The sequence below is a fragment of the Martes martes genome, assembly GCF_963455335.1.
Source record: "Martes martes genome assembly, chromosome: 17".
NCBI classification, from domain to species: domain Eukaryota; kingdom Metazoa; phylum Chordata; class Mammalia; order Carnivora; family Mustelidae; genus Martes; species Martes martes.
In genome coordinates, this window is record NC_137905.1 from 57,290,984 (window position 1) to 57,308,413 (window position 17,430).

At 60.1% G+C, this 17,430-nt stretch overlaps 1 protein-coding gene across 4 annotated transcripts; it reads left to right on the plus strand.

Moving 5' to 3' along the window:
• The first annotated feature begins 629 nt into the window (after positions 1-629).
• Positions 630-17,133, plus strand: U2AF2 (U2 small nuclear RNA auxiliary factor 2). Of its 4 annotated transcripts, none has more exons than XM_080827942.1 (12): positions 630-815; positions 4,066-4,201; positions 4,930-4,974; positions 5,273-5,376; positions 5,690-5,841; positions 7,110-7,226; positions 7,410-7,548; positions 12,194-12,273; positions 12,356-12,478; positions 12,757-12,855; positions 13,085-13,333; positions 16,386-17,133. In XM_080827942.1, the coding sequence occupies exons 1-12, from the start codon at positions 767-769 to the stop codon at positions 16,518-16,520; spliced, it is 1,428 nt and encodes a 475-aa protein (XP_080684068.1). In that variant the 5' UTR covers positions 630-766; the 3' UTR covers positions 16,521-17,133. The 4 variants fall into 4 exon arrangements, with proteins under 4 accessions (XP_080684068.1, XP_080684069.1, XP_080684070.1 ...); XM_080827943.1 differs by having other exon boundaries at positions 12,757-12,843; XM_080827944.1 differs by lacking the exon at positions 630-815 and adding an exon at positions 3,702-3,821 and having other exon boundaries at positions 12,757-12,843.
• Positions 17,134-17,430: the final 297 nt, after the last annotated feature.

The window sequence follows — 17,430 nt, forward strand, 5'->3', positions numbered from 1 at the left end:
TTTTCGGTTCCCGAAGCCGGAAGGAGCCGAAGCGCCGACGGAAAAAACCGAAGCTGTCTCCCGTGAGTGAGGCCTTCCCGAAGCGGTGGCGGAAGGAGCCGAAGTTCACCGGCTGGGGAGGAGTGAGCGCACTGTCCGGAGAGAGCCGAAGCTTGGCATCGGGTTTAATCCTCTGGCTGGGTCCGAGAGCCAGCGCTGGAAACCTTCAGAAAGCGCGGAAGTGCGGGACGTTTAGGATTGTCGGAAGTAGCCGATCGCTTGGATAGGGCCGGCAGCGAAGAGCGGGTCGAATCTGCGGGAGCAGCGAGAGACTGGGACGGTTTGAATTGTCGGAAGAAGCCGAACCCTTGGAGGGGGGGCGCTGGGCGCAGAGGAACGCGCGGACCTGCGGAAACACCCGAACGTTGAAGAGCTAGTTTCCGAAAAGTTACGATAGTCTGGGAAGCCGGTGAAATCCTCGCTTCGGGTGTTTTCGGAAGCTGCCGAAGCCGCCGCTAGCAATTCCTTCTACGGCCCGGAAATAGCCGACGCTATTTGGAGCCAGGCTCTGGGGGGAGGGGCGCTTCGCGGGCGGGAGGGCGGGGAAAGGGGCGGAGCCGGGGCGGGGCGGGGCGGGCGTCCCGGGCTTGATTAGGTAGGAGGCGGCGGAGCGCCGGCGGCGGCCGGAAGTAGCCGAAGCGAGCGGCGGAAGTAGCCGAAGCGGCCGGAGCGGGCGGGCGGCAAGGCGAGGCCAGAGCTGCACAGGCCCTTACGCGGCCGCCTCAGCATGTCGGACTTCGACGAGTTCGAGCGGCAGCTCAACGAAAATAAGCAAGGTAAGGGCGCCGGGGGCGTGGGGCGGCGGGCGGGGTGGCTCCTGGCCTCTCCGTGTCCCCCGCCATTTTACTCCTCTTTTTCCCCCTCCTTTCAAGGCCGCGCGGCGGCCCCCCCCCACCGCTCCGCGGCGCGCGCCTCGCTCACGTGACCACCCGGCGTGCCGCCGCGCGCGGGAGGGGAGGGGAGGGGAGGGGAGGGGAGGGGGCGGCGGGCGCGGGTCCCGGACGCATGCGCGGCGCGCTCCGGTCTGCGCCCCACGTGGTCTGCGCCGGAGGCGGCGCGGACCCGCGGGCTGGCTGGGTGTTCCCTCGCGTACTCGCCACCCCCTTTTCTTTTTTTCCTTTTTAAATACTCTGAAAAGAGGCTTTCTGTGTATCGGTCCCGCGGTGCTTCCTTTCTTTCCCGCTGCCCCGGCACTTCCGCTTCCGGCCGGGCCCGGGGCTCGGGTCTCCACGCCCCTTTGTCCCAAAATGGCGGTTGCGAGCCGCCTTCACGTGGGCGCGGGTCTGGCCCCCCCCCTCCGCTCCGGGGCGACGGGCTGCGGCGGCGTCCCTCGGGGGAAAGGACACGCGTTCGTCCTTGGGGCGCGGGAGTGGGGCCGTCTCGGCGCCCGCGGCGTGGAGTGTTGGCTGCTCGTCTGATCCCTGCGGTGGGGCGCGTGGACGCGGTCTCTGCCTTGTGCCGCGCCGTGTGGGACGAGGGGCGTGGGGACTGCGGGGTGTCAGCACCAGGGCAGGCGGTGCACGCTGCTGCGGTCCGTGTGCGGGGCCGGGCGGCCGGGAAGAGGCCCTGCTCCGGAGCGTCCGTGCGTCGGTCGCCGTGCTGCCCGAGACCCCTGTGCGGGTGTCGCGGCCCTGCGTTTGCGGTATCGAGGAGGGCCGTAGTGCTAGGTGATCTGGGCGCACGCCCCGCGCTGGGCTGTTTGCTGAGCCCGTGGCAGTCTTCCGAGTGCGTCCTCGAGAGAGCGCGCGAGGCGGAGCGGATGTGCTTGCTCTGCGGGGGTAGGCAGGCTCGGGGTTCAACACCTCCGCGGACCTCAGCTGGTCCGGGGCAGAGCCCGGGTCACGCGGGGAACACGGAGAGGCGCGCGTGCCGTGGGGCTCGGTATACGCTAAGGGCTTGATAAGCGACGTGGTTTTTGTGAAACTGTCCTTTGTGTGCTGTTGCATTCCGAAGCGGAGGGGCCCGTCTTCGTGGAGGTGGCGCCGGCGCGAGAAGTGTTTTCCAAGTGTTGTTGGGCCGCATCCTCACCGCGGGGGCCCACGGGACCTTTGTTTCAAGGAGGTTTGGTTGTGTTTGCGTGATTTCCCATCGTCAGGACGCAGAAACGCTGTAGTCCTCCTTGCGTCTGGCCGGTGGGAGGCCGGGCTGCCGGCCGGGACTGCTGGAGCCCCTTCTTCGCGCCTCCTGGCTTCTCTCCGGCACTGGAGGGCCAGTCCTGAGCCCTGGCCTGATTGCGGTTGGTGGAGCTGTGTTGTGTGGGGAGGCGGGAAGCTCTGTCCACGTGTTGCTCTGCCTGCGGATCCTGGCCTCTGGGGGCCAGCCTCTAGCTTCAGCCCATGCGGGGGGCACGTGTGTCTCCGGAGAGTGATTTTCCTCGTCTGGTGGCAGGCACCCAGCGGGCATCTCTGCTTCCTTTGCCGTCCCTCTGGCTGTGTGTCCATCTCAGAGCCTCGCCTCAGGGAGAGGTCTTGGGGCTCAGAGCCTGCTCATCTTACAAGTGTGGAGCCAGAGGCCGGCAGCTCCAGGCTGCAGCTGCTGCATGCCTAGTGCCCTGCGGGTCTGTGTGCTCCTGCTTCACCCTCACGGTGGGTGGGGCCGGTTCAGCTTTCGTGTTCTTACCTTGGTGGGGATACTAACACCGTTGCTGGCAGCTCTAGGCAGACCCTTGAGGGTTTTGCGTATCTTGAGTTAAGGAGAGTGTCCAGGTGCCTAACTGTACTTGATAACGTTACAGGGTGCACTTTCCGGCCACACGGTCGTCTTGGTTTTGTCATGGGCAAGTCACGTGGCCTTCCCGTGGCTCAGTCTCTTTATGTTATTTGGGTAGAAGTATTTTTTTCTGCACAGGAAGGACTGAGAGCAAGTGGGGCTACTCTGTATAGATGGGTTTTAGGAGCATTCTTGTGTCTGCTGCTCTGGTTTTTCCTTTTCTGAGGTGCTTGTTTTTCTTGAGTTTTAGTGATTCTGGAATTGAGATTGAGTTATAGAAGGTTCACATATGAAGTCTCAGAAGACGTAAGAGATGAGGTAATAGCAGGGAGGCTAAAGTCCACCACCTTGCCCTTACTGTATCTTCCTGCTTTTGTCCGTGGACGCGTGGTAGTGGAGGAGTTGGGGTGTCTTCGAACCAAAGAATAAGGAAACGCACGGGGACTTCGTGCTGGTGGGTTGGTCTGCATCTCCTTCCCGGGGTGAGAGGTCTGAGCGGAGGTTTCTGTGTTTTTTGGGGCATGACTGTGCTCCGTTCCGAGTCGCCACCCCAAGGCCATTGAGGGGGTTGAGGGAGCCAACTGGGGGCTGGACCCCAGTCCCTGGCTTTGGGGGAGTGTGGGCAGGATGGGGTGGCTTGGGATACCAGCCTGTGAGGGGTGGGGGCTAGGGCGCACTCCTCTCCCACCTTCTGAGGTGGGGCCAGGTACCTCCTCTGTAGCTCCCGTTCAGAAAGGGGCACGTCCCTAGAGGAGGGCATCCTGCATGCTTCACCTGGTTGAGAAGGGACCGTCGGGTGTCCTGGCTTTCTGGGGATGTCAGATCCTGCCTGGCACCTGACCCTGGGGCCTGATGGTGGGGCTGTGGGTGCCAGCTGGTTGAGGAGGTCTTTCCTGAGGGGTCGCCAGTTTCCTTCATTCAGGAAAACATCATTGGGTCTCTTGATTCCCCAGCCTCTAGCCCTGCCCCTCTCAGGGACGACCCTGGGGTCAGGCCCCTCAGCCCTCGAGGGGGACCAGGAGCCAGCCTCCTCTGTCTTCTCTGGCTCCCCAGCTCCTCCTGAGCAGCCTCAGGTATCTTACACCCCGGGGGCGTTTCCAGGCCCTGTCCCCTCAGGTAACCAGCGCCCGTGCCCTTGGTCCCCCAGGGTCCCTGGACTCGTTTGTGGACCCAGGAAGCCTGTTATTTCCCCTCCTCCACTGAGTCCCTTCCCCTTGGGGGTGGCCTCCCTGGGGCTCGGGGCATAGCCACCAGTGAGTGGGTGGGCTGGGCCGTGTCCTCCCTCAGCTCATTCTCCTCCCCTTCGCCCTGGCCCAGAGCGGGACAAGGAGAACCGGCACCGGAAGCGTAGCCACAGCCGCTCTCGGAGCCGGGACCGCAAGCGCCGGAGCCGGAGTCGGGACCGGCGCAACCGGGACCAGCGGAGCGCCTCCCGGGACAGGCGGCGACGAAGGTACCAGGGCTTGGGGACCCCTGGCTGGGCACAGGTGGGGTGGGCCAGCCTGGGAATGGGGAGCCGGTGCGCTCAAACCTTGTGTGCCTGGGACTCTGGCTTCTCTCTGTATCTGAGGGAGGGGTCTGTTCCTTGTCTGAGTTCTGGGTTTTTTTTTCCTGTTTCTGGAGTTTTCTTCAGTTTCTGGTGGGTTGGCGGGGACAGTAGATTCCTTATCTTGGAGTTGAGTCTGGAGTCAGGGCACTTGACTCTTTCTTCCTTCGTGACTCTGTCCCGGACCCTGTCATTCAGGCCTGGTTACCTTTTCCCACTGTCTGTAGTTCTGGGTGGGATCGTCTTCTGGGGCCTGAGCTTTGCCTCCTGGGAAGAGGTGGTTCTTGGAGTGCGGCAGCATCTCCGATCCCTGCCTGTTTTCTCCTCTTCTAACGCTTCTTTTTCGTAGCCCGCTCTCTCTGTTTTCTGTGCCCTTACGTGAGGAAGGGCGGGGTAGGTGAAAGTCCTCCTGCCTCCTTCCATCTCAGTTTCTCCAAGTAGAAAGTGGTCTGTGTGGCTTTTTCTTCCTTCGTCAGTACCTCTTTCCTGGGGTGGGGGGTTTGGGGGGCATGGCAGGGCCAAGGGGGCCTGCTGGCCCCAGCCCTGGGGCTCTGAGCCCTTGGGGAGGTGTGGCATGTGGGGAAGACGAGGGTCCCCAGTCACCCTTCCCCATACCTTTCCCTCCCACCCCCCAGCAAACCTTTGACCAGAGGCGCTAAAGAGGAGCACGGTGGATTGATGTGAGCTTCTCTTCCTACCCCTTCCACCCCGATGTCCACTCCCTCTGCCCCCTCCCCTGCCCCCGTGCACCCTTCCCTGTCCTCAGCCAGCCCCCGCCCAAGTACTGGGGACGAGATTCCACTGGCCTTGAAACCAGCACCCTCCCCCAGGCCTGGGTGCGGCCCTGACCCAGATCCTCTCCCTCCTGGAGAGCGCTGCACTCCTGGTGGGGAGCCGAGGGGAGCCTGGGGTGCTCGCAGGCCCACCTTTGGTCAGACTGAGGTCGTCCTGCCCCGCTCTCCCCTCCCCCCTTCCCAGTCGCTCCCCCCGCCACGAGAAGAAGAAGAAGGTCCGCAAATACTGGGATGTCCCACCGCCTGGCTTCGAGCACATCACCCCCATGCAGTACAAGGCCATGCAAGGTACTGCTACCTCCGTAGGTGACGGACTGAGTGTGCTGCGTGCCTGAGGGGCAGACTCTGATCTGGCGCTAGGGATGGGGGGCGGGGGACCAGGGTAAGTTTCGTGTTCTGGGCCTCCTGGTTTCTGCCTTTCAGACCACCACGGAGGAGACGCTGGGAGACTCCCTTGGCAGAGTGGGGTTGAGGCTCCCATCGGGCCTCAACTGCTGCCCTCCCGTGGCTCTCTGGGTGTACACTGGGTGGTCCCTGAACCGGGTCAGGGGTGTAGAGGATGGCCGGATTGCGGTCTAATCCTGTTTTACTTTTCTTGAAGCCGCGGGTCAGATTCCAGCCACCGCCCTTCTCCCCACCATGACCCCTGATGGCCTGGCTGTGACCCCGACGCCGGTGCCCGTGGTCGGGAGCCAGATGACCAGACAGGCCCGGCGCCTCTACGTGGGCAACATCCCCTTTGGCATCACTGAGGTACTGCCCGCCCCCTGCCTTCTCCCTGCCCCTACCCTCTCCCCAATCCTCCCCCCCTTCCTCCCCTCCCCTCCCTTCCCTCCCTCAACCTGCACGGGTCAGACTCTGCTCCTGCAAGGCCCCCCGGCCCCCTCCCAGACGGACCGATGGAGTTGAGCCAGCCAGGGGCCGGGCTGGGGGTGGCCCTCTCCCTCCCTCCCTCTTCCCCTCTCCCGTCTCCCCTCTCCCAACCTCCTCCAACAACCCAGGGATCAAGCACACACGTAACGAACCTACGAAAATCCATGAATCCGTATCGAGAGAGACAGAGAGGGAGACTCGCACGCGCGCGCACGCTGACACACACACACACACACAGACGCACGCTCCCCTCAGAGTTCTCTGACACACTTCTGGTTTTCTGCCGCCTGTTCCCCGTCCTTTCCCTGCGTCCCTCCCGTGGTCGCTGCTCTTTTGTTTTTGATGGCCCTGACCTCCCCAACCTTCCCCACCGCTCCTCTCCCCTCCCCTCTCCCCAACCCCTTCCCGTGGCACCCCGAGAATCCCGAGATCAAAGAGTTGTTTCCATTTCTCTTTAAAGTGAAATATTGTGGGGCTGAGATCCCTCGTAGCAACAAAAAGTTTGCTACCGTCGTCGAAGGCAAGTAAGGTCCATTCTGACTTTCTCAACCTGCACTTTGCTACGTTTGATAAAGCAGCCCCCGGACTCCAGGGCCAGATCCCGCCACATCACTCTTTTCTCCTCCCCTCCCGCCCACCCCGCCTCACCCCACCTTCCCTCCGCCCTCCCTGTCCCTCTGCTCCTCTTTCTCTCCGACTTGGTGTTCTGTGTTTCTGCCTGCTCTTTCTCTGCTGCTTTCTTACCACTTTCCTCTTGTTGCTGTTGGATGCTTTTTCTCTCACATTCAATCTACTCGTTTTCTATTTGATCCTTTTTCTTTTTTTTCTGCTGTCCCTGTTTCCATGCGTTTTTCTTGAACGATGTCTTTTCTCTGGGGCCCCCGTGGCCCTCCCCACAATTCTGGCCCGTGGCTGTCTCTCGCTGTTGCCTTCTTCCTTCCCTGTTTTCTCTCGTTTTTCCTGCCTTTGTTCCTACTACTGATCTCTTCGCCCCCATCCCTATTCCACTGTTCCCTCCCTTCTTCCACCCTTCCCTGCCCCCTCCCTTCCCCTCACCCCCAAACCCCTCTGTGTCTCCCTCTCTCACCCTCCCCTCCTCTCTCCACCTCCCTTCCCCCGCCCCCCCCTGTCTCCTATTCCCTCTGCAGGAGGCCATGATGGACTTCTTCAACGCCCAGATGCGCCTTGGGGGGCTGACCCAGGCCCCTGGCAACCCCGTCTTGGCTGTGCAGATTAACCAAGACAAGAACTTTGCCTTCTTGGAGGTGAGCCGGGTGCATGGTGGGGTCAGGAAAACGTGTGTTCCTCCTGGCGGCAGCACCTCTCCGGCAGCCCTTGTTTCCTCGGGCCGTTGTCCGCTGGGCTCCCTGACCCTCTCCGGCAGCCCTTGTTTCCTCGGGCCGTTGTCCGCTGGGCTCCCTGACCCCCACCACCTGCTGCTCTTTCAGTTCCGCTCAGTGGATGAGACCACCCAGGCTATGGCTTTCGACGGCATCATCTTCCAGGGCCAGTCGCTGAAGATCCGCAGGCCTCACGACTACCAGCCCCTGCCTGGCATGTCAGAGAATCCCTCTGTCTACGTGCCTGGTGAGTGGGGGCTTTGTCCCTCCCTTCTGTCTCCGGCCCAGCTGGAGATGCTTGGGAAATGGTGTGAGTGCTTCTCACCATTTCCCCAAACCTTTGGAGCTGTGCGTTCTCCACGCTTGGGTTTGCATAGTGGCTTTGGGATGTGTTGAGGGAGGTGAAGGGCTCGTAGCCTGACTGTCATTCTCGTTCTGGGACTTTGGCAGTCCGCGTGAGCATAAGCTGTCAGGCTCCCGGTGTGGGGACGGCAGCTGGATAGTTGCTCGTTTTTGTGGTCTTGGTGTTTCTCTTAACTTGTGCTTTGGGCCATTTCTCATAGCGATGTCGAGTAGTATTCTGGGTCAGCGGAGAGCATAGCAGACCTGGGCTCGGAGAGCTTTTCTTGCAAAGGGCCGGACAGTAGATACCCTTGGCTTTGTGGGCCGTGCCATCTGCATCCCAGTTGTCCTGTTGTGACGTGGCAGCCTGCACACAGCCTCCTGATGCCTGAGTGAATGGGGACGGCCTTGTCCTTTACGGGTACTGGCTTTCCCGATTCATGTATTATCCACATGTCGTACAGCAACCCTTAGAAAACCTTGCAGGCTGTGCGGAAACGGCCTGCTTGCCTGGCTCGACCTGCAGGCTGGTCACTGTCCCTTGTGGTGAGGTGGGTGTGAGCCCTGCTGGAGTGCAGGGACCAAAGTAGGCTTGGAGGAGCCAGTACTGTAGCGGAGCTGGGGGGCCCTGGGGTTCAGGCCCTTGGAATTCTTCCGGGAGAGGTGGGTGAGCACCAGTGCTCTGGGCGTGGGGGGAGGAAGTAGTGGAACATGGGATTCCGTGGGCTGAGGCTTTGGCCTAAAGGACACCTTTTAGAAACCAAGCCCACTCCTGGCAAAGCAGGGCATGTGGAGGCGCAGAGAGGTTGGCTTCTCAGGACTGGGCGCTGGTTCGCCGGCTCGTTTCCGGTGCCTTCTGCCGTAGTCACTTGGTAGGTTCCATGGAATTCCGGAGCCCCTCCAGTGACTGCAATGTCCTACGCACTGACGTGCGCTAAGCACACGGCCCGTTGACTTTCTGTGTGGGTCAGCATATGTGGGACCGTGTCCCAGATGAAGCCATGGAACCTTCTTTTGTGCAAAGTAAACTTTTTAGAGATTTTCTTTGAGAGTGTGGCGGGTGGGTGGGGCAGAAAGCCTGGAGCAGACTGTGCTCTGAGTGCAGAGCCTGACGCCGGCTCAGTCCCACGACTGCTGGCTCATGATCTGAGCCGAAAGCGAGAGTCAGGCAGCCAACTGACGAGGCGCCCCTTCGCTCAGGGAATTTAGTGCGCTCTAGTCACGATGGATCGCGTAAGGAGCCTGTCGGCTCGCCGAAGCTTACCGTCAGGCGCTTTCCCGAGTGGGCTCTGTGCCTCGCTTTATTTTTGTGACAGCCTCTAGTATGAGGTCAGCGGGCGACCCCTGGGGGGCCAGACGCAGCTTACTGCCTTTTTTTTTCTAAGTAGGCGCCACGCCCAGCGAGGGGCTCGAACTCCCGAACCCGAGCAAGAGGCACATGGTCCAGTGACTGAGCCAGCCGCCCCCTGCCCGCTTCTGAAGTAAAGATTAGTTTGTAGAGCCCAATCCATTGCCTGCCTCTGGCCTGTTGGGGGGCAGTGGTGGCCAATTTGAGGGACAGACCCTGTGGCCCAAACAAAAAGTTCACCGCTCAGCGCCTTAGTGATCGGTGTGCCGGCCGCCGAATGGACACTGGGGTCCCATTTCACTCGGGAGGAAAGCACGGCAAGGCCACCATTAGACCGGGGACAGCCACTTGGGATGGTCTTCCCAGAGTCTTGGGCCCCTTTCTTTTCTTTTTCTTTTTTTTTTTTTAAAGATTTTATTTATGTATTTGACAGAGATCACAAGTAGGCAGAGAGGCAGGCAGAGAGAGAGGAAGGGAAGCAGGCTCCCCGCTGAGCAGAGAGCCCGATGCAGGGCTCGATCCCAGGACCCTGCGACCATGACCTGAGCCGAAGGCAGAGGCATTAACCCACTGAGCCACCCAGGCGCCCCATCATGGGCCCCTTTCTAGAGGGGCTGTTGGTGTGATGAAGCCACTGAAAGATTGCTTGCTGTTCTCGCTTTGGGATATGTCCGCCCAGAGAGCCTGAGGGTCTGCAATCCCAGTGCCCGGCGGCGGGGGAGGGCATGCTCAGTTCTGGGAGCGTGGCCGGAAGTGGTGGTAGGTGGGATCTGGTCTCTAGATTAATAAGCGTTCTCTGGTGGGTGTTTCTCTGTAGTAAAGCTTGTGTTCTGATCTCTATTTTTCATTAAAAAAAAAGTTTTGTTACATAAAGAGCTTAACGGGGAAAAACCACGTGATGAAATTCAGCAGACATTCTTGGTTGGGAGAGGAACGATTCAGGAACCCGGAAGAGGACTTCTTGACCTTGATGGAAGCATGTCAAACTAAGACTAAGCACGTATCCGCTGGAGTCGTGAAACCTTAAACATTCGTTCCCACCGAAGCCAGGCCTAGTTATTCGGGAGTGACGGTGGGTTCCTGGTCCTCCTCTTAACACCAGAGGGAAACCTCGATGGGGAGAACAGGGAGAGCTGGAGGTGCTAGGGAGACAGGAAAGCCGAATAGCCGTTCAGGGTGTGAATTCAGCTCAGCCCTGACCACCCGCCACTGCCAGGCCAGGCTCCCTGCTCAGTGCAGGGCCGAGTCCCACTCTCTCAGCGGAGGTCTCGGCCAGGTCCAGTGATGTGTGCATGGTAGGAGGAAGTGGCATTCCAGGTACAAGAGAGGTGGTTTAGCTGGTGTGCACTGGGTGGCCCTCCAGAGAGAGGATGACAGGCATGCGCCGGGTGGCCCTCCGGACACCGTAGGTTTAAGGTCAGCAAGGAGCCTGCCCGTCGGGTTGGGAGAGGAGGTTGCCCAGGGGCTTGATGTTTGGGCACCGGGGCTGGTTTGTATCCCCTTTTTCTGTTCGTGTGATCTTGTGTGGGTCTTTGTCGTGGCTTCAAAGCCATCTTGCCCTCAGGGTCACTGTGGCCCTCCCTTCTCCCTGGTGCTGGCCTGGCCTCAGGCCCCGTTTGGGGTGCACACTCCCCGTGGGTGGTTCGCATTCTCTGTCGCAGGCGGGACGGTTCTCGTTGCATAGACGAGAACGGTGAGGCCCAGGAGAGCCTCACTTGGGGCTGCTCCCCACATTGGAACCCAGGGAGCCCAACCCTGGTGCCCTCAGCACCATGTCTTTCCCTGGGGTGCATGACCGGCCGGTATGAGCCTGCTGAGGTTCACGTGGCGCTCTCTTCCCCTTTTGGCACGACCAGACCTCCGCCCCATCCTCGTCTGCCCTTGCTCAGAGCGATGGTGCCTCAGCGCGGCGAGCACCGCTTGTGGAGTCACAGGTCCCAGGGGCTCTAGGGATGGCTCTTCCTGCGTGTGTGGATCCCAGCTAGAGCTTCCTTTCTCGGCCTTAGTTTGTGCTGTCTTACCATGGGTGAGGCCCTGGAGGGCACTGAGGCAGTGGATCCAGGGAGTCTGCCTGTAGTGTCTGGCCTGGGGCCTCTGCTCGTCCTGCCTTGGACACTCGGGGCCTCCGTGGTTTGCGCCCCCACGGCCACGCCCTGACACGGCTCGGCTCTGGTTGTTGAAGTGGCTGGGGTGGTGGTAGGAGAGGAGGGGGCACCCTTCTTCGGGTCCAGTGACTCAGTGTCTGGTGCTTTCTCCCGTCCTCCATCTCACATGTTCCTCCCTAGGTCAGGAGGAGATGGGGAGGGCAGGCTGTGTGCACTGCCGAGGTGGGCGAGGCCATGCTGCCATTGGGAAGTCTGGGGCTGGTCGGGCTGGGTGGCTGAGGTTTTCCTCTAACACTGAGCCCAGACAGCCAACTGGGGCTTGGGTTCACAGCTCACAGGAAGCCTCCAGGAGTTGAAGCTGGTGGGACCAAAGGGTTGAGTCACCTGGGAGGCACTTGTCTCTGAATCCAGAGTTGAGTGGAGATGGCGTGATGGGGGTGGACACGTAGTGGTCACTAAAAGCGCTTGGTGGACACGAGCCCCCTGTGATGTCCTCGCTGGCCTCTGCAGTCAGGGTGCTGTGTGAATCAGGCATGTCTCTGCCCTCCCGGACCTGGAGCCGCAGGCCTTTCTGATTTCACACGCAACAGGACAGAGAAGGACTTGCTGGGCTTTTGTAGTTGCAAAAGGTATAGGACCACAGAGGAAAGGGCCATGAGTCCCACCTGGAGAGCTGATGTAAACATCGAGTGGGGGGAAAGGGCTTGGAGTTGGGGTTTGGCTGATGGGGGAGGGGCGGGGAGTTGTCATCCTGACGCCTCACGGGGAGAGTGCGAGCCCACGTGAGCTGCTGTAGTTGGCAGGTTTGGGGGTGAGTTTGTGTCTTTGTGGCTGCTGAGCGGGGACCTTTGCTACCGTGCACGCTGGTCCGTCACAGCGTGTCCTGCGGAAAGCTGCTAGTGTGGGTCTTGGTCTGGGGGTTTTGCGAGACGGTATTTGCTGGGTCTCTGTGGCTGGTGCGGGCGAGTGGATGGCGGAACACTGGCCTGTTGTTGTCGTGGCAGGCTGACGGGCCTGTCCCCGTGCACTCGCCCCGGGGCTCCGGGGGGAGACCTCGTGCTGGAAACCAAAGCCTGTCTACTCGCCTTTTTCCCCAGGAGTTGTGTCCACCGTGGTCCCGGACTCTGCCCACAAGCTGTTCATCGGGGGCTTACCCAATTACCTGAACGATGACCAGGTAGACCCCTTGCCTCCTCCTGGCTTCTCCCCTCCCAGTCTTTGCCCAAACCAGCCCTCATGGAGTTGCGGCCCCGCCGCAGGTGAAAGAGCTGCTGACATCGTTCGGGCCTCTCAAGGCCTTCAACCTGGTTAAGGACAGCGCTACGGGGCTCTCCAAGGGCTACGCCTTCTGTGAGTACGTGGACATCAACGTTACAGATCAGGTGAGCCCGGGGTCCCCGGCCCTGCTGCCTCCACCCTTGCCTCACCCTGCTCTGCGTCCGCACTGAGGGCTTTCCTCCTCGGGGTGGGAGGGGGGTGGCCAGCCTGCAGCAGGGCCCTGCCGGGGGACTCGGCCCCTTTCCCTCGGTTCCAGCTCTTTCCAGGCTCTCCCCACCACTGCCCAGCTCTGGGCTGTTGGGGCTTGGAGGGAGGTGTCAGGCACCTGGCCCCTGACCTGCACCTCTTCACTGCGCCCCCTCCCCCAATCCTCCGTACACAGGCCATCGCGGGGCTGAATGGGATGCAGCTGGGGGATAAGAAACTGCTCGTCCAGAGGGCAAGTGTGGGAGCCAAGAATGCCACGCTGGTGAGCCCCCCGGCACGTCATCTTCCATTGGCTAGAGGGACACCTGGTGGTGGGGAGGGACTGGGAGGGGCTGGGAGCAGGTCCCTGTAAGTTGTGGCTGTGGCTTTCTTGGGCCACACTGACAGTGGACACATGGGCCTTCAGGGGCAGGGTGTGGTTTGCTCTGGGTAGGCCTCTGGGGATGCCTTGTGGCCCTGGCCATGACGGCCCTTCCCCCCCCCCCCCGCCCATTTCCCCACAGAGCACTATCAACCAGACCCCTGTGACCCTGCAAGTGCCGGGCCTCATGAGCTCCCAGGTACAGATGGGCGGCCACCCAACTGAGGTGCTGTGCCTCATGAACATGGTGCTGCCCGAGGAGCTGCTGGACGACGAGGAGTATGAGGAGATTGTGGAGGACGTGCGGGACGAGTGCAGCAAGTACGGGCTCGTCAAGTCCATTGAGATCCCCCGGCCTGTGGATGGCGTCGAAGTGCCCGGCTGCGGAAAGGTGTGCATGGGTGCCTGCACCCCGCCCCCTACCCCTTGTCCAAGAGTGTATGACACTGCTGGGGCCCAGACGGGTGTGGGGTCCCCCAGAGCGTGGCCCTCCAACTGCTGGGCTTGGTCGTGTCCCCTTAAGCAGGTGGTTTGGTTTTGTCTGTGCTAAAAATAGTCACGATAGCAGCAGACCCACTTAAATCTCCGCTGGCCAGTGCTCACTAAGCTTACCTGTGCGGCTCCTCTGGACCCTTAGAGCATTCAGGCCACAGGGTCAGAGTTCTAATTCTTGCAGTCTGGTTTCCCAGGCCACTGAGTCATGTCACTTCTGGCATAGGGTGGGGGTGGGGACTTACTACTAGGGTGGGGTAGTAGGGTACTAGGGTGGGGACTAACTACTCAGCTAGTGATTCAGGCCTTTAAGCAGGGATGTCCTGGGGCCTGCCTTGTCAGAGGCAACACGTGTGCTACCTCAGGTAGCAGCTGGGAAGGGGGGAGAATTGCTCCGATGCTCTTCTTAGACAGGAAGGTCAAGGTCAGGAGGTGGCGTTAGTAGGCCCAGGTGACACCAGATCATCCCAGCAGGCAGGTAGGGTCCTGATCAGGGAGTCCAGTGAGCGTAGATGCCGTGGGGTGGGAGCCCGGTGTATGTGGGGACAGCGGCAAGGCACGTGTAGTCTAAGCAGAGAGCGGGGGTGGGGGGGGGGTCCTGAGGTTGGGAGCTGGGGCCCAGTACGGCAGGTCTTGTCAGCCTCTGTGGGTCCTAGAAGAATGTTGGGTGTTCCCTGGAGTGAGAAGGAAGCCTTTGGGAGGTGTGGAGTGTGGTCGTTGCCTGGCATGGAGAGAGGTCCCGTAACCAGGTAAGCACGGTCAGGGATGCCAGCGCAGCTGCTTACGCTCCAGCCCCCAGCGCTGGGTTCTGCAGGCGGGAACTCGGAGGGGGCAGAGGTGCTGGAGGTGCACTCTCTCGAGCTTCGCGAGCTGACAGCTTGTGGTCAGCCGGTTGGAAGATGGTGACCCTGAGAGAAAGCAGCTGCCGGAGGGTGGAGTAAAGTCCATGGATTTGAGAGGCCCAGTACCTGTAAACACTCTGATCCTGGTGGTTGACTGGGGTGTGCTGGAGCCAGGAATAGGAGTCGAGTAAGCTGTTCTGACTCCTGGCTTCGGTGACTGGGTGGAAATGGCAGGTGAGAAGCAGGGGAGATGAGCAGGTTTGGGGGTGGGGGGCAGTGTTGGGGAACAGTGTTGGCGGGCAGTCTCAGGTCCTGAGACACCTCGGCAGAGATGTGTGAAGCAGCGAGCTGGACAGAGCTGTGTTCGGGGCATGAGGTCTGAGAGAAACTTACGTGTCTTCAACGTGCTGATCCCTGCTTTGGTGTCCGCTGGACGAGCCTGCCCAGGGAGCAGTGAAATGAGTGTCAGGGGCCAAGGGACAGGATTGGGAGCAGTGTTGGGGGGATGTTGGGCAGCATCTCACCCCCCCCCCCATTCTCCTGCCCAGTCCTCACTGGTCTGGTGTGGTGGAAGTCCCCATTCCTGGCATGTCAGTTGCAGTCTGTGCCGTCATGGGTGTTGGGATGGAGCCTGGCTCCTGAGGGGCCGAGTCAGTATCTGCGGGAAGGGTCAACGGGAGGACCTGCCCGGTGTCTGGGATCATCTTTTGTTTTTAGACTTCGTCATTCTTTTCAGTTGTACACGAAAGTACAAGTAGCGTAGTGACCTAGTACTGTGGGTCGCTTCCGTTCTGTTACAGTGTATGTATATCCTCGTGCCTCATCACCCAGCTTCAACTTAGCCGTAGCTTGATTTCTGTATTTAGCTTCCCAACTTTTTTCCCTGAAACAGTTTAAAGCATACTTCCTATATTTTACCTGTAGTAGTCAAGTATATTTCACTCATATCTGAGCTACAGATACTTGGTCCCTGGTAAGTCTTGCTTCGAGGCCTGTGCCGTGTACGTTTGGATGTGTAGCCCCATTCCTGGCCTCCCCCCAGTAGATGGGGGCTCCTCCTGCACGGCAGCACTAACACCCCCCCTGTGGACACCCCCTCCTGTGGACGGCCAAAACCATCTGCAGACATTGCAAGACATTGCTGGGGGACACATTTGTGCTGGTTGAGAAATACTGCTCCAAACTTTTAACAGTTAACTCCTAAATAATCATAACGAAACTACAATATTATTATTACAAAATTATTCTTAGGATTTACTTAAACTTGTGTTCAGATTTTCCTGTCTTAACGTGTCTTTATAAAAACTTGGTTTAAGCATCCAAACAAGGGTCCATGCAATTTTATTCAGAACGTTCTTAAAACTTAACAGTTGCACATAATGCTCTGTTTTTTGGCAAGGCATTTTGTTGGAGCAACGGGGCATTTGTCTTATAGAAGTCCCGTGTTGTGAATTAGGTTGGTATTACCTTCTCCCTCGCCCACTCCCTCGTAAACCGGTGATTAAAACAAGACGAGAAACTTCCCAGGGTCATTTTTTTTTTAAAGATTTTATTTATTTGAGAGAGAGAGCATGAGAGGGGAGAAGTTCAGAGGGAGAAGCAGACTCCCCATGCAGCTAGGAGCCTGATGAGGGACTCAATCCTGGGACTCCAGGATCATGACCTGAGCCGAAGGGAGTGGCCCAATGAATGGAGCCACCCAGGAGCGCCAAGCCAACCCCCCCCCCCCGCCTTTTTTTTTTAAACTTCTTTATCTGTCTTCTGGGGAGAACATGGCCCTTGGGGAAAGCCCAGCGAGGTGTGTGGTACAGGGAGACGCTGAGCATCGGTGCCCCCCGCTTTCCTTGGGGAGCTTGCTGCTGTTCCTTGTGGCGCTAGCTCCAGTCACTCTCCCGCGCCTCCACATGGCTCTGCTCTGTACACTCTTGTTCTTTGGTCCTGGGGTTCTGGGGGCCATTCGGGTCAATTCTCCCAGACCCGCAGCAAGGCCCTCTCCCTCCCTCCCCTGCAGATTTCTGGGGAGGTGGTGGCTGGTTGCTGTGGCTGAGCTGGTATTTCCCCGGGGGCTGAGACCACCTTGCCTTCACAGCCTGTCTTTTACTCCCGCAGATCTTCGTGGAGTTCACCTCTGTGTTTGACTGCCAGAAAGCCATGCAGGGCCTGACGGGGCGCAAGTTCGCCAACAGAGTGGTTGTCACAAAATACTGTGACCCCGACTCTTACCACCGCCGGGACTTCTGGTAGAGGTGGAGGGGGAGGGTGGGGGCAGGGCTGGTTGGGGGCTTCTCCCCCTCCCGCCCCCCCTCTTTTCCCCCTCTGAAGAAGATGGGCAGAGGAGTGACAGCCGAATGACAGCCGGCAGCAACTGGAATGGCAGCAATTGGGGGGGGGTGGGGGTAGGGGTGGGGAGGGCAATGGGGGAAGTGCGCGCACAGGCCCACACAGACACATGCACCCACAGACAGAGGGAAGGGGTCGGGGTGGGGAGGGGTGCACAGCAGGGCGGGGTAGGACCCCCACAGCCCCTCCCCAGAACAGCCTCTCTTCTTCTCCCTTCTCCCCTCCTCCCTTTCCCCACTGTAGAAACATAGTGTGTTTATATTTTATGGCCAAACTATTTTGGATTTTGTTGTCCGCCCGGTGCCCTGCCTTCTCCCTTTCCAGGACCACAGCTCCCGTCCTCCTGGCCTCTGGTCCCCGAGCCCTCCCTGGTTTCTTAACGTAGTTGACTCTCCTCTTTAGTCTCCCTGACCTGCGCCCCAGCCCCGTGGCCCCGTCCCTCTTCTCTCTGTGGCAGTTTCATATTTGCTAAGACGAATTTGCTCATTAAACATTTTGTTGTATTTTACTTTACGGAGCTGCTCTGTGTCCGGTGTGTGTAACCCCCCCACTCCGGTTCCCCGGGGCCCCACCGCTCTGACCTCTGGCCCGGGCGTCCTTGGCACGCCCCACGGGGCACACCCCGCCAGCGTGGCCGCCTGCTCGGCTCGGGGTGGGGGGGGGGGCGTGGCTGCGCGGAGGCCGCGGCGCCGTGGGGGGAGGGGCTGCCGGCCGCTTCCTCCTGCCCCAGGAGAGGGGGGAGGTCTCTAGGACGCCGCGGGGTGCTGGGGGCGGAGTGGCCGCGCGGGCTGGCGACGACACGGTCCCTTCCCCG

Coding starts and splice junctions, on each gene's coding strand:
- U2AF2 (XM_080827942.1), top strand. CDS start 767: ATGTCGGACTTCGACGAGTTCGAGCGGCAGCTCAACGAAAATAAGCAA. Junction 816..4,065: donor GCTCAACGAAAATAAGCAAG/GTAAGGGCGCCG, acceptor GCCCTGGCCCAG/AGCGGGACAAGGAGAACCGG. Junction 4,975..5,272: donor GAGGAGCACGGTGGATTGAT/GTGAGCTTCTCT, acceptor CCCCCTTCCCAG/TCGCTCCCCCCGCCACGAGA.